The following is a 15,938-nucleotide window of genomic DNA, read 5'->3' on the forward strand; positions in this document are numbered from 1 at the left end:
GGTGAAACTGTGCAAGAAAGCGAGACACTAGATCTAGATCTGTCTGTCTGCATGTAGCCTACTTACAGGGACACGACTGCCAACTAGTCTCGGCCCGCTCAAAATAATAATGACCGAGACTTTCAGTACTTCCTTCGCGTGACGTCTAACCCTCTTACGTCATAATGTGACGTCAATGTAATGTGACGTCTTCAAATGTTAGAGTTTCTACCACAGACATACACACGCACGCACGCACATACGCACGCACAGACAAAGTTACGATCGCATAGGCTACACTTACGTGAGCCAAAAACCAGAATGTGCGCGTTGTGTACCATTTTCTAACCACACTCAATGTTGATAGCTGCCGCCAACTGTGTTTTTTATGTTGCCGTCAGGAAGTACTTAGTCTAAACTGTGTGATAGAGTGAGAATAAGTTGTATGTGAGGTGTTTGTGTTTGATTTCTGGAGCAGTTTTGTGCCGTAATTTTTGTTAACTCACGCGCTGCACGGTGCTCGGAACAGGCACTCGATACAAGACACTTGTTTTATGCAGTACGACAATCACTGTGGCTGTTGACTCACGCGCTGCACGGTGCTCGGAACAGGCACTCGATACAAGACACTTGTTTCATGCAGTACGACAATCACTGTGGCTGTTGACTCACGCGCTGCACGGTGCTCGGAACAGGCACTCGATACAAGACACTCGTTTTATGCAGTACGACAATCACTGTGGCTGTTGACTTGATACAAGACACTTGTTTTATGCAGTACGACAATCACTGTGGCTGTTGACTCGATACAAGACACTTGTTTTATGCAGTACGACAATCACTGTTGACTCTAGCACAACGAGTCCTGTGGTGAACAACCCTCCACTCACCTCGCTGTCCCTCGCCTTCAGCATTTCGTCCAGCGTTGTTTCAAAACCCCCGATTAGGTCATGGGATCCGTCTCCATCCCAGTCGTACACTTCAAACTGAAACACCAACAACGATTTTATTCCACCATTCAAAACACAAACAACGATTTTATTCCACTATCATTTCTATTTTTTACTATTATTTTATTTTATTATCAAGAACAGAAAATGTGAGAAAGCACAAGGGGAGAAGATTAAAATCAGGAAGGGGTGGGGGTGTGGGCATCTTAAATGGACAGAAGATTAAAATCATGGATGGGGATATCGATGGGAGGGGGGGGGGGGGGGGGATCTTAAAAGGAGATGGATGGGGTGGGGTAGGGATGGGGTGGGGTAGGGATGGGGTGGGGTAGGGAGGTTCCTTTGTAATATCTGTAGCCGTGTGGAGATTTCACGGCCACTGTCTTTGCTTTTCTCTGCCAAGCCCTGTCCCGTTTATTCCCCGTGAGGCGACCATGTGTGTATCACTGTATGCCTTTGTTGTACTTGTGCTTAGGATGCATGTGTCGTGGTTGGTTGAATGTTTACATGCTGATTGGTTAATTCGTATTGTGCGCGCGCATTCGGCCCCCGATAGCGTGAGGCGGTCAGTCTGACCCGTGACGCGAAGGTGACAAGACCCTGGGCGGTCTGTGTGTGTGTTGAGTGATTTGAGACCGGCGATTTGTTGAACGGCCCCGCCATAACTTCGTTTGTTTAATTCTGCATTGAAGAGTGAACTGTAAGTAGAGTTTGGTTCTTGTTTGTATTATTGTATTTGCTAGGTTTGATCAGGCCTATGATGTGTTATGAGCGTGTGATTGATGCATTGGTGTGCAAGTACTATGTGTTAGCCATTTTGATCGGCAGTATAGTGACGTCATAGCGTCTGTTTCGTTGTTTTGCCCCTAACGCTACTTACCCGCTAACAATGTTCACTGTCACGCTTCGATATCCGTGATCGTTTGTTTAGGGAATTAGGTTTGTCTCTCCTTTCTTCCCCTTCCTTTTTATTTCAGCTTAACAGCTGAGTATTTGTTATCGTTATGAACATTTCCTTTGCGCTTCATTGTGTCATGTTCTTATGTTGTTTTCCTTTCTTTTTCATGTGTCTGCAGACACTGCCTTCTGGTGTATTTTAATAAAGACATGTTAGATCAACCTCTGTCTCGGCGTCTCATGTGAATACTTCCTGGCCTTCCCCCCTTCCACTCCACCTTATCACATATCAATTGTAATGAATAAAACATTTACCAGAATCGGCCTGGAGCGGTCACCACCACACAACGTGTTCATCCGTATGGAAAACATCTGCCATTCTGGACTCAGATTGTTCTTCACGACCTGTCAAAACAACAGAAAACTTCTTTAAATAACTTCCCTTTGTTGATCAGATTCTTTCAATAACTTCCCTTTGTTGATCAGATTCTTTAAATAACTTCCCTTTCTTGATCAGATTCTTTAAATAACTTCCCTTTCTCGATCAGATTCTTTAAATACTTCCCTTTGTTGATCAGATTCTTTAAATAACTTCCTTTTGTTGATCAGATTCTTTAAATAACTTCCTTTTGTTGATCAGATTCTTTAAATAACATTTTGATTCAAAGAGCAGCAGAGCCATAAAAGCAGTAAGACAAATTTTGTATGAGCAAACTTGCTCCTTCCAAGCATTTCACTACCTTAAAACTTGTATTTCCTCTGGTATATACAAAAAGCTTATGCTCAGGGGAAATCAAAATACTGTACATATTTCAACCAAACAGAAAGTATAACATTAATAATAATAATAAAAATAATAATAACAGAAAGTATAACATTAATAATAATAATAAAAATAATAATAACAGAAGCTTATGTGGTGCTAATCCTGTCTGAGCTCCGAAATGATTCCATGAACAGTTAGGGTTTCTCCAATCACTCAGTGACATAAGATTTAATTGAGTCAACAATCAATGAACTCTGATTTGGTAGGAACAATTAACATAATGTATTTACATTTTGACATTTCAAAAAGATGCACATCATTTTTTTTTTTTTTTAGTAACTGGTAAAAGCGAAGAATGGAACAGAATAAGTCACATGACATGTTAATGTTGGACACCATGTTAAACCCTGACCTCTGTCTTCCAGATGACCTGCAAAGCTCCGTCATTGTTCCGTGCAGACACCTGAAGGAAAGGGTCAGACTTTCCCATGAAATCCTGAAAACAGAGACATGAGAGTCTTATGAAAGCGGACAAACACTCAAGTCCTTAATGGCTTAAAACCGTAGGACTTTTAATATTAATTTTAAGGATAATGAGAGTCTTAGACAAATCTGAGAGAGAAAAAGAGAATCATTAACACTCCTTTTTTTTCCTAACTGAAAAACATGTGGTTAAATTACACTGCATCCAATCCGTACCTGAAGAAAACATTCCGTCCTTTCTCCTCACTCCCAATCTCCCTATTTTGACCCCATCGAGGTGACGTCACACACGGAGAAAAGAGTCAACATAAATGGGCTACATCGACAGACTGCCAAATAGTTAGCTTATTATTTGGCTGGTAAACATCGTGACTGTTACTGACATACAGTGGATTAACATCGTGACTGTTACTGACATACAGTGGATTAACATCGTGACTGTTACTGACATACAGTGGATTAACAACGTGACTGTTACTGACATACAGTGGATTAACATCGTGACTGTTACTGACATACAGTGGATTAACATCGTGACTGTTACTGACATACAGTGGATTAACATCGTGACTGTTACTGACATACAGTGGATTAACATCGTGACTGTTACTGACATACAGTGGATTAACATCGTGACTGTTACTGACATACAGTGGATTAACATCGTGACTGTTACTGACATACAGTGGATTAACATCGTGACTGTCGCGGACAGTTGTATGTAGTTATAAGGTTCCTTGGTCGGGCGTTGCTGACAGGTACCTGTGTCAAGGTGGGAAGACCGGTAGCTGGGCTTAGCTCAGTGATTCGCGCCTTGCACGCTTTGCACGCATTGCACGGGACGTTCACGGTAAGCTGCGCGCTATTTGTAGGGTTCACCGTTTACCTGGTTGCTGACTGAGAAATTCATAGGCATTCTTTTTTCTGTCTCGGCCGAGACCAGATGTTTGTTCGAACGGCTTCGAAATTCGTGTGTGAATTGTCGTTTGAGTTCGAAGTTATTTTCAGTAGTAATGTACGTCTACTGTGGACTTTGTTAAAGTCGGTTGCGTAAAGTGCGCGATGTTTTTTCATTAGCCTGTGTGAGGTAAGTCAAATTTCTTGGTCTAATTGGATAGACTGTTGTCAGTTTTTGCTGAAGGTGAATTAGCGGCCGGTGGCAGGGGACAGGGAACCTACATTAGTTACCAGTTGTACTGTTTTGTCTCGTCTTTGTGTTGTTGTAAATAGTGTTCATCATAGTGTTTAAAAGGAAATCATTATAATGGTAAATTATATCGTAGAAGGAAACCAAAGTTTAGTCATTGTGCTTCCTCCTCATCCCTAATAATGTCTATTGGAGGAGGAAGTCACGTGTCTTATATTTTTGGGGAGAATATTGACTTTGGCCTTCTAGGCTTTCAGTGTTTACTGTCGAAGACAGACCGGACGGGAAGGTGCGAACCCTAGCTTCACAGCATGGAGGAGGCACCACCACGCTGCTGCGTGAGCAGCCAGTTTGGACTCTCGCATCGTCACCCCCACGCTGCTGTGTGAGCAGCCCCTCTGGATCTTCTCCGAGGCTTCATTACGCTGTTTTGAGCAGCTATCTTGTAACGTCACAGCGGCGCAACCACGCTGCTGTTGGGCAGCAACATCGAACCGGCGCCGTCGCTGCAGAGTGTGTGCCGTGTGACAGCTCTTAACTGGGCTGATTCTCTCACCCCCGCGACAGAGACGCAGGTGTCGACCCGAGGGCGCACCCCCCCCCCCCCCTGAATTCGTCGAACGTGTAGATAAGTACTTTCTTACGATAGATATCATTTATGGAATGAGGAGGGCCTTTATGACGTACGTGCTTTGTGTTTGACTATCCTGATTGTCTCGTATGTCGTTTGTTGACATTATTTTGACTGTTGTGTACTTTCTCATGTTCATTATGTTCATCCTCATGTATTCGTGTTAACCCTTTCATTGTTCCATCCATCGTCACCCCCATATTTCACCCAACTGGGAACTATTAAATACTTTCATTTATTTACATTGGTGTTCTGTGAGTGCTGTGTGGTGTGGCCAAAGTTTTTGTGTGAAAAACTAAACATGCAAACGTGCATGCACGCGACAATGGCGAGCTTGCCAGGATAAATCTTCTTTGAATTCAAGGAATTCACTTCATTTTTGTCGTTGGCCACACTTCCCATACACTGGACACTGATGTACTGTAGTTAATTAGCTTTTGTTGTTGTTGTCTGGTAACCTTGTGGGTTTCCTGTCCTTGTTGCCAGTCAGCCGTGCCTTGTTTGACTTTTCATGTTTTGGCTACCCGTTTGCTAGTTTGTTCTTGTTTATGGAACTTCGTTCTGGTCGTGTTCTTGATGATAGTGCTATCATGGCGTCTAGGACGGAAAGTAGTTCGGATAGGATTGCTAGGTGGCGTTCATTTGCTGAGGAGCTAGGTGTTAAATCTACCAGTATTCCTGAGTTTATTGCCGAGCGAATGACCCGTGAAGATGCGGAACAGGCTAGACTAGAGCTGGAAGGGAAAGCTTATCAGGACAAGCTAGAAGTAGCGCGTCGAGAGACTGATGAGAGAGTTAAGTATGTTCAAGCTCAGCGAGAGACTGATGAGAAAGCCGCGGAAGAAAAACTAAGGCAGGAAAGAGAAGAGCATGACCTTCGCATGCAACTCCTGCAGAGAGAGTCGGAAAGTAAGAGGGTGAAGAGAGGAAGTAGGGATGGAGCTGATAATGAGGGAGATTCCTCAGGTGAAGAAGAGTCTAGTGACCTTCGTGGTTTTCGGCCTTCCATACCGATGTTTGATGAGAGCAAAGAAAACATAGCTACTTGGTTGAAAAGGTTTGAGAGAGTCGCTACCTTGTACAAGTGGAAGAGGAATACGTGGGCAACTAGGGTCTCGACTAGGTTGTCGGGTAGGGCTGTAGAAGTGTACAACACTCTGGATGATGATAGCGCAGACGACTATGACGGTTTGAAGGTCGCGTTGTTAGGCCGCTATCAGCTCACAGCCGAAACCTACCGCCGTCGTCTCAGAACCTGCAAGAGAAAAGAACATGAAACGTTCAGACAGTTCGGTGCTCGCATTGAAGAGAATTTGACTAAGTGGCATGAGCTTTCCGAGATCACAGAACTGAAACAGTTGGTTTTGCTGGAACAGTTCTTGCAGACCCTGAGCGCGGACATGGCCGCGTACGTTAAGGAGAAAAAACCTCAGACGTTAGCCGAAGCAGTTAAGTCCGCTGAGATTCATTTTGAAGCACACCGTGACAGTAAGAAGTTTTTTCAGCATGATCGTGATCAGGGTGGAAAGGCTGGCGTTGGTGAAAAGCAGAAAAGTGGAGATAACTCAGTTGGTACATCCGGGAGGAAGTGTTTCATCTGTGAGTCCCCCAAACATTTGGCTAGAGATTGCCCCAAGAAGAGCAAGTCGACGGGAGCGGTGAATAGTGGTCCTGAGAAGTCTTTACCGCCCGTCAGTGTACCCACTTTGTGTACTCCCTGTAGCCAGCAAGACTACGACCCGAGATGCCTGGTTGTAGTGGATGGTGTTGCAGTGGAGGGGTTGCGTGATACTGGATCTCAGGTTTGTGTCGTGAAGAGTTCATTAGTTTCCAGGTCTCAGTTCACAGGACAGGATCTTGAGGTTTCTATGGCTGAGAAAGACATCAAGAGGCGCTATCCAGTGATTAAGGTTCAGGTTGAATGTCCTTTCTACACTGGTGAGGTTGAGGCTATCGTCATGGATACACCTGTTGCTGATTTCATTGTAGGTAATCACGCCCGGCTGGGTGACTCGATTGTTCTTCCGGTGTACGCTGTGTCCAAGGTTGTGTCAGTTGTCACTCGTGCTCAGGCTGCCGCTGAAGGGAAGAAGTCGACTTTGTTACATGTTGCTGCTCCAGGGCTAGAAACAGTCACCCCTGAGCAGTTGCATGACCTTCAGCGGAATGATTCGACTTTGAAGAGTTGTCGTGAGGCGGCAGATCGCCGAGACGTCAGAACGTCTGGTCACTCCGGTGAAGTTGGGTTTGTTTGGAAGAAGAAGATTCTGTACCGTGAGTATCGCGGTGGTGGTAGCGTCTATACTCAGGTTGTTGTTCCCCAGCAGTTGAGGTTAGGTGTTATCAAGTTGGCTCATGAACCGCCTATGGGAGGTCACATGGGTGTTCAGAGGACACGTGATCGAGTTTGGCAGCAGTTTTTTTGGCCAGGTATGTGCGCAGACATACGTCGCTTTGTGTTGTCTTGCGATCAGTGTCAGAAGGTTTCTCATAAGCCACAGAAGGTACCGTTAGGCAAGATGCCTCTCATCGATACGCCGTTCGAGCGGGTGGCGATCGATCTGGTGGGTCCCATCATCCCTGCTTCTGAGTCTGGTAACCGGTACATCTTAGTGTTTGTGGACTACGCTACTCGGTACCCGGAAGCCATTCCATTGAAGTCGATTGAGGCTGTGAAGGTTGCAGAAGCGATGTGGGCAGTCTGGACTCGAGTAGGAATTCCCTCAGAGATTTTGACAGACCGTGGTACCCAGTTCATGTCCGAGGTGATGAAAGAAGTGGAGCGTTTGCTGGCCATCAAGGGTTTAGCGACTACTCCGTACCATGCGCAAGGAAACGGATTGGTGGAACGATACAACGGAACACTCAAGACCATGCTACGCAAGCTTGCTCAAGAGAAACCGAAGCAGTGGGATCGCTACATTCCTGCACTCCTCTTCGCTTATCGTGAAGTTCCACAGGAGAGTCTGGGATTCTCTCCCTTTGAGCTTCTATACGGCAGGACAGTGCAAGGACCCATGTCTGTTCTTCGCAACCTATGGACGGAGGAGCAAGTCGATGAACAAGTTCGTACGACTTCTGAGTATGTGGTTGACTTGAGGAACCGGATTGAGGAAACCTGCAAACTGGCGCGGCAGAATTTGTCAGCTGCTGCACAGAAACACGCGAAGGTGTTCAACCGGAAGACAGTTCGAAGACAGTTCCAGCCTGGAGACAAGGTTTTGTTGCTGCTGCCGCAGAAGAAGAACAAACTGCAGTTGTGTTGGCAGGGACCGTTCGACGTTCTGGAGAAGAAGGGCGAGTCAGACTACAGGATTCGGATCTACGGGCGTGAGAAGCTGTACCACGCCAATCTTCTCAAGTTGTACAGAGACAGACAAGGACGACAGGGTCAACCTGTGGTAGGGTTTGAGTTAACAGAGATCAGAGGCGACCTTTTCAGCTGTGAACCTGATGATGCTATGGCCCACTGCGTCAGTGAAGATCTTGAGATGGGAAAAGGCATCGCCGTTCACTTCAAGCAATCGTTTGGAAAAGTTGATCAACTTAGAGAACAAAACAGGAAGGTGGGAGAGGTAGCTGTACTACAGGTAGGTGCTTCCTACGTTTACTACATGATCACCAAGAAACGCTACTTTCACAAACCCTCCTACAAAACGCTGCGGTCCTCCATGGAAGCTATGAGGGACCACTGCAAGCAGAACAATGTCGCTTCCCTGGCCATGCCGCAGATCGGATGTGGATTAGACGAGCTGAACTGGAGCGTCGTCCGTGAGATGATCAAGGAAGTCTTCAAGAACACAGGCATAACTGTTAAAATCTACATCTTCGGGGGCTAAGAAACACAGTTTTGTACATTTTTGACGTGCATGCTACAGGAATAATGCATATCTTTTTGTTTGCTTGTTTTGTCATGTGCGGGTGATTCCCGGTAGTCGCAACGTGGGAGCCGACTACCTCAGTCGGGCATGCGTTGAATAGGGATCTTTTGCCGTGTAGACAGATGTCTATGCTTAACTTGGGGGGCATTGTCGCGGACAGTTGTATGTAGTTATAAGGTTCCTTGGTCGGGCGTTGCTGACAGGTACCTGTGTCAAGGTGGGAAGACCGGTAGCTGGGCTTAGCTCAGTGATTCGCGCCTTGCACGCTTTGCACGCATTGCACGGGACGTTCACGGTAAGCTGCGCGCTATTTGTAGGGTTCACCGTTTACCTGGTTGCTGACTGAGAAATTCATAGGCATTCTTTTTTCTGTCTCGGCCGAGACCAGATGTTTGTTCGAACGGCTTCGAAATTCGTGTGTGAATTGTCGTTTGAGTTCGAAGTTATTTTCAGTAGTAATGTACGTCTACTGTGGACTTTGTTAAAGTCGGTTGCGTAAAGTGCGCGATGTTTTTCATTAGCCTGTGTGAGGTAAGTCAAATTTCTTGGTCTAATTGGATAGACTGTTGTCAGTTTTTGCTGAAGGTGAATTAGCGGCCGGTGGCAGGGGACAGGGAACCTACATTAGTTACCAGTTGTACTGTTTTGTCTCGTCTTTGTGTTGTTGTAAATAGTGTTCATCATAGTGTTTAAAAGGAAATCATTATAATGGTAAATTATATCGTAGAAGGAAACCAAAGTTTAGTCATTGTGCTTCCTCCTCATCCCTAATAATGTCTATTGGAGGAGGAAGTCACGTGTCTTATATTTTTGGGGAGAATATTGACTTTGGCCTTCTAGGCTTTCAGTGTTTACTGTCGAAGACAGACCGGACGGGAAGGTGCGAACCCTAGCTTCACAGCATGGAGGAGGCACCACCACGCTGCTGCGTGAGCAGCCAGTTTGGACTCTCGCATCGTCACCCCCACGCTGCTGTGTGAGCAGCCCCTCTGGATCTTCTCCGAGGCTTCATTACGCTGTTTTGAGCAGCTATCTTGTAACGTCACAGCGGCGCAACCACGCTGCTGTTGGGCAGCAACATCGAACCGGCGCCGTCGCTGCAGAGTGTGTGCCGTGTGACAGCTCTTAACTGGGCTGATTCTCTCACCCCCGCGACAGAGACGCAGGTGTCGACCCGAGGGCGCACCCCCCCCCTGAATTCGTCGAACGTGTAGATAAGTACTTTCTTACGATAGATATCATTTATGGAATGAGGAGGGCCTTTATGACGTACGTGCTTTGTGTTTGACTATCCTGATTGTCTCGTATGTCGTTTGTTGACATTATTTTGACTGTTGTGTACTTTCTCATGTTCATTATGTTCATCCTCATGTATTCGTGTTAACCCTTTCATTGTTCCATCCATCGTCACCCCCATATTTCACCCAACTGGGAACTATTAAATACTTTCATTTATTTACATTGGTGTTCTGTGAGTGCTGTGTGGTGTGGCCAAAGTTTTTGTGTGAAAAACTAAACATGCAAACGTGCATGCACGCGACAGTGACTGTTACTGACATACAGTGGATTAACATCGTGACTGTTACTGACATACAGTGGATTAACATCGTGACTGTTACTGACATACAGTGGATTAACATCGTGACTGTTACTGACATACAGTGGATTAACATCGTGACTGTTACTGACATACAGTGGATTAACATCGTGACTGTTACTGACATACAGTGGATTAACATCGTGACTGTTACTGACATACAGTGGATTAACATCGTGACTTACTGACATACAGTGGATAAACAACGTGACTGTTACTGACATACAGTGGATTAACATCGTGACTGTTACTGACATACAGTGGATTAACATCGTGACTGTTACTGACATACAGTGGATTAACATCGTGACTGTTACTGACATACAGTGAATTAACATCGTGACTGTTACAGACATACAGTGGATTAACATCGTGACTGTTACAGACATACAGTGGATTAACATCGTGACTTACTGACATACAGTGGATAAACAACGTGACTGTTACTGACATACAGTGGATTAACATCGTGACTGTTACTGACATACAGTGGATTAACATCGTGACTGTTACTGACATACAGTGGATTAACATCGTGACTGTTACTGACATACAGTGGATTAACATCGTGACTGTTACTGACATACAGTGGATTAACATCGTGACTGTTACTGACATACAGTGGATTAACATCGTGACTGTTACTGACATACAGTGGATTAACATCGTGACTGTTACTGACATACAGTGGATTAACAACGTGACTGTTACTGACATACAGTGGATTAACATCGTGACTGTTACTGACATACAGTGGATTAACATCGTGACTGTTACTGACATACAGTGGATTAACATCGTGACTGTTACTGACATACAGTGGATTAACATCGTGACTGTTACTGACATACAGTGGATTAACATCGTGACTGTTACTGACATACAGTGGATTAACATCGTGACTGTTACTGACATACAGTGGATTAACATCGTGACTGTTACTGACATACAGTGGATTAACATCGTGACTGTTACTGACATACAGTGGATTAACATCATGACTGTTACTGACACACACAGGCATGGGAATTGAAAATTGTAAAAAAAGCGGAAAATTTATAACTGAAGACGCGAAGCGTCAAGTCGACGGCGCGAAGCGCCTAGCCTTACTAGGGGGGTCCGGGGGCATGCCCCCCCGGAAAAAAAATGTCTCCAAAGAACCCAGATGGTGCAATCTGGTGTCATCTGAGCTCCAAGTTTGCATTAAATTATGTTTTTAGAATCAGAGTTTTTAGTACAAAAATGTACCAATTTTTGCTTTTTTGAAGAAAAAATATATATATACATGTATTATATGGTTTAAATTTATACAAAAATTGATCTGTTGAGACAAACAGGAAAATGTAACTTGTAACACAATCTGTGCAATCTGGTTTACTTTCCGTCGAACGCTGAAGAAGAAGAAGAAGAAGGTTTACTTTCAAACATAAAAGTTCAATAACTGAGGCGGGCAGTAGCAGTGCGTGAACAAAGTACAGAAAGTTTTCGCGGGCTTTTGTGCAACGGCCAAAGTAACCGGTGCTTTTTTTGTGTGCCTCCCCCCTTTATTTTTTCGGCGGACACTTTTGCATTTTCGGCGGAACAAAAAAAAAATTCGGCGGAAATCCGCCGTTCGGCGGACAATTCCCATGCCTGCACACAGTGGATTAACATCGTGACTGTTACTGACACACAGTGGATTAACATCGTGACTGTTACTGACATACAGTGGATTAACATCGTGACTGTTACTGACACACAGTGGATTAACATCGTGACTGTTACTGACATACAGTGGATTAACATCGTGACTGTTACTGACATACAGTGGATTAACATCGTGACTGTTACTGACATACAGTGGATTAACATCGTGACTGTTACTGACACACAGTGGATTAACATCGTGACTGTTACTGACATACAGTGGATTAACATCGTGACTGTTACTGACATACAGTGGATTAACATCGTGACTGTTACTGACATACAGTGGATTAACATCGTGACTGTTACTGACACACAGTGGATTAACATCGTGACTGTTACTGACATACAGTGGATTAACATCGTGACTGTTACTGACACACAGTGGATTAACATCGTGACTGTTACTGACATACAGTGGATTAACATCGTGACTGTTACTGACATACAGTGGATTAACATCGTGACTGTTACTGACATACAGTGGATTAACATCGTGACTGTTACTGACATACAGTGGATTAACATCGTGACTGTTACTGACACACAGTGGATTAACATCGTGACTGTTACTGACATACAGTGGAATCCCCCGATTTAAGACTCCCTCCTTTTTAAGACCTTGATTTTCTCAAAATGTTCAAGGTCATAAAAGGGGGGTTCCACCGTACACAATAGACCAAACAATAGCACACACAACATCTAGTTGAATACAGAACAGACCAAACAATAGCACACACCACATCTAGTTGAATACACAATAGACCAAACAATAGCACACACAACATCTAGTTGAATACAGAACAGACCAAACAATAGCACACACAACATCTAGTTGAATACACAATAGACCAAACAATAGCACACACAACATCTAGTTGAATACACAATAGCACACACAACATCTAGTTGAATACAGAACAGACCAAACAATAGCACACACAACATCTAGTTGAATACACAATAGACCAAACAATAGCACACACAACATCTAGTTGAATACAGAACAGACCAAACAATAGCACACACAACATCTAGTTGAATACACAATAGACCAAACAATAGCACACACAACATCTAGTTGAATACAGAACAGACCAAACAATAGCACACACAACATCTAGTTGAATACACAATAGACCAAACAATAGCACACACAACATCTAGTTGAATACACAATAGACCAAACAATAGCACACACAACATCTAGTTGAATACACAATAGACCAAACAATAGCACACACAACATCTAGTTGAATACACAACAGACCAAACAATAGCACACACAACATCTGAATACAAAGAGAGTGGTGTACCTTGTTCTCCAGTTTCTTGGCCCTGAACAGCATGTCCACCATCTCACCCCCCTCCTTCATCTCCTCCGCTCGAACCTGTCGTCATGGAAACCACACAGAAAATACTGTCATGGAAGATCCCATTCTTCTCAAATCCATTCTAAACTGTCTGCCTTTCTCAAATTTCTCTTTCCTGTTTGATAATATTTGCGCTATTGAAGAAATGGATAGGAAGAAAAAGAATGAGAACAAAATCTGCAGAATCAAAATAAACTTGGCCAAACAATTATTGCAACAAATTTTAAACGCAAATTAAAGCATTAATCCCTGTGTCATTTCATTAAAACTTTATATGCCAGTTAAGGCCGTTCACTTAACCTTCAGGATCACATTTTGGATTAAATATTTCTTTTACATGGATCACGTGACCGCCGTTCAAGTAAGGGTACCCTCAAAATCGACCAGACAAAAACGGAAGAGCCGAATGAAAAATCGACAAAAAATCACAATAGGCAAAACTTTCCAACTTTGACATACGAGAAGAAAGTCAAACTAATTATCTACCCTGAACAGATTGTTTTGTTTTGCTACCTTGCGTATTTCGCGTGCTATGCTATTCCTACTGATGCAGGTGTCGATCGCAAGAGCGGTCAAAAACGGGATTTTTTGCGTCATTTTTTGGGGGTATCATGACAAAAAAGGATGCACTTTAGGAATGACTTGGTGGATTGCTTTGAAACTTTCAGAATATTTTACCAACATACTAGAGATACGAGCGAAATTATGGAGTGTTACAGGTGTTTGTTAAAATATAATGCAATTTTTCAAAATAAGTTTTTAATCTCGTCATAGGTTTGTTCACTTGAGTCCCAAAAACTAATTACTTTGCATGTCTTTAGAAAAAATTATGGATACACACACTGCTCAAGTTTTATGTGCGCAAATTTGCTGGGCCTGTAAACACGCTACATATTTAAGCGATGATTCTGGTGCCACAGCGATGCCCAGCCAAGCGTGACCGTAGCATGTTTTAAGAGGCACGCAGCAATAACAGCTGTAAGCGCGAAACAGCGTGAACGTTCCATTTTTTTCTCATGTGTTTGCATGACTAGCAAATTAACGCCAGCGGCTACACGCAAATGAAACTTAGACAGAATCTGTATCAATCATTTATCTGTAGATATACAAAGTCATGATATTTTTGGACACAAGTGAACAATCCTATGACAAGTTTAACAACATTTTCCGAAACATTGCGTCACATCTGGATAAACAACCGAAACGATTCAAACTTTCGCACGAAGTATCTCTAGTATGTTGGTAAAATATTCTGAAAGTTTCAAAGCAATCCACCATGTTATTGCTGAAATGTGGCGCTTTTTGTCATGATACCCATACAAATTGACGTAAAACGTCCCGTTTTTGACCGCTCTTGCGATCGACACCTGCATCAGTAGGAATAGCATAGCACGCGAAATACGCAAGGTAGCAAAACAAAACAATCTGTTCAGGGTAGATAATTGGTTTGACTTTCTTCTCGTATGTCAAAGTTGGAAAGTTTTGCCTATTGTGAATTTTTGTCGATTTTTCATTCGGCTCTTCCGTTTTTGTCTGGTCGATTTTGAGGGTACCCTTACTTGAGCGGCAGTCACGTGATCCATGTAAAAGAAAAAATTAATCCAAAATGTGATCCTGAAGGTTAAGTGAACGGCCTTAACTGGCATATACAGTTTTAATGAAATGACACAGGAATTAATGCTTTAATTTGGGTTTGAAATTTGTTGCAATAATTGTTTGGCCAAGTTTATGTAAATCTGACTAAAAACAAAATGATGCAAACATAATGTACAGCTGACTGATTTGCACACAAAAAAAGCACGAAAGACGTAGACAACAAAACAAATCTGAAAGTGAATCAAGTTCACGTTCAAATAAACATGTAATTACTTTCCTAACTGGCTCATATTTTGAGCATCAAGAATCAATTCCTACTCTATCTGCATTCATCTATCCTTCATATTTAAATTAATATGTAAAGCGCTTAGAGAACGTCAAGCGCTATATAAATCTCCCATATAAATAAATAAATACTTCTGTTGTCAGCTATTTCAACCGTTGCTTTCCATCTGTGGGCATGCACAAAATGTTGAGGTGTGTTGATCATTCTTGTCTGACTGCAAGGATCGAGTCAGTGGCTGGGCACTGGACAGAACCTTCCTTCTTTTGATCGTTAACAATCATGTTGACCGCTGTAAGTTGTGCAAAAGTCCCGACAGATCTGTGGTGGTGTCCAAGATAGACTACACAAAATAGACTACACAAGATAGACTACACAAGATAGACTACACAGGAAGAAAGGAACCCAGAAAAGCTCTTGTTTCAAACAAAACCAACATGACAGATACTACAACGCATGACTTACAGTGATGCTGCTGTCTCCTGCTCTCTCCCCTTTCTTCTTCATCAGCGGCTGTGTGAATGGACTGCCCGACACAATCTGAGAAATAAATCAAGCATTAACATATTTAAAATATGAGCATCAAGCATTAAAAACGATTTCAAATTAAAGATTAATGATAGGTTGCTGATTGGATTTTCAGTAGTTTTAAACTGTTAGTGTTATAAA

The 15,938-nt window shown here is 43.2% G+C and overlaps 2 protein-coding genes across 5 annotated transcripts in view; one reads left to right on the forward strand and one right to left on the reverse strand.

Moving 5' to 3' along the window:
* LOC138959144 (copine-3-like) overlaps positions 1-15,938 on the reverse strand; it is a 60,312-nt gene that overhangs the window by 37,815 nt on the left and 6,559 nt on the right. For all 4 annotated transcript variants that reach the window (XM_070330537.1, XM_070330530.1, XM_070330516.1 and 1 more), the window contains 5 exons: positions 15,735-15,809; positions 13,334-13,408; positions 3,005-3,088; positions 2,142-2,231; positions 870-965 (listed from right to left, as the gene is read on the reverse strand). In XM_070330537.1, the coding sequence (XP_070186638.1) occupies positions 870-965; positions 2,142-2,231; positions 3,005-3,088; positions 13,334-13,408; positions 15,735-15,809 (420 nt within the window). The remainder of the gene's footprint in view (positions 1-869; positions 966-2,141; positions 2,232-3,004; positions 3,089-13,333; positions 13,409-15,734; positions 15,810-15,938) is intronic.
* LOC138950145 (uncharacterized) lies at positions 5,444-10,191 on the forward strand. Its single transcript, XM_070321894.1, has 2 exons — positions 5,444-9,265; positions 9,575-10,191. The coding sequence occupies exon 1, from the start codon at positions 5,444-5,446 to the stop codon at positions 8,690-8,692; it is 3,249 nt and encodes a 1,082-aa protein (XP_070177995.1). The 3' UTR covers positions 8,693-9,265; positions 9,575-10,191.

Source organism: Littorina saxatilis, linkage group LG1 (assembly GCF_037325665.1).
Source record: "Littorina saxatilis isolate snail1 linkage group LG1, US_GU_Lsax_2.0, whole genome shotgun sequence".
NCBI classification, from domain to species: domain Eukaryota; kingdom Metazoa; phylum Mollusca; class Gastropoda; order Littorinimorpha; family Littorinidae; genus Littorina; species Littorina saxatilis.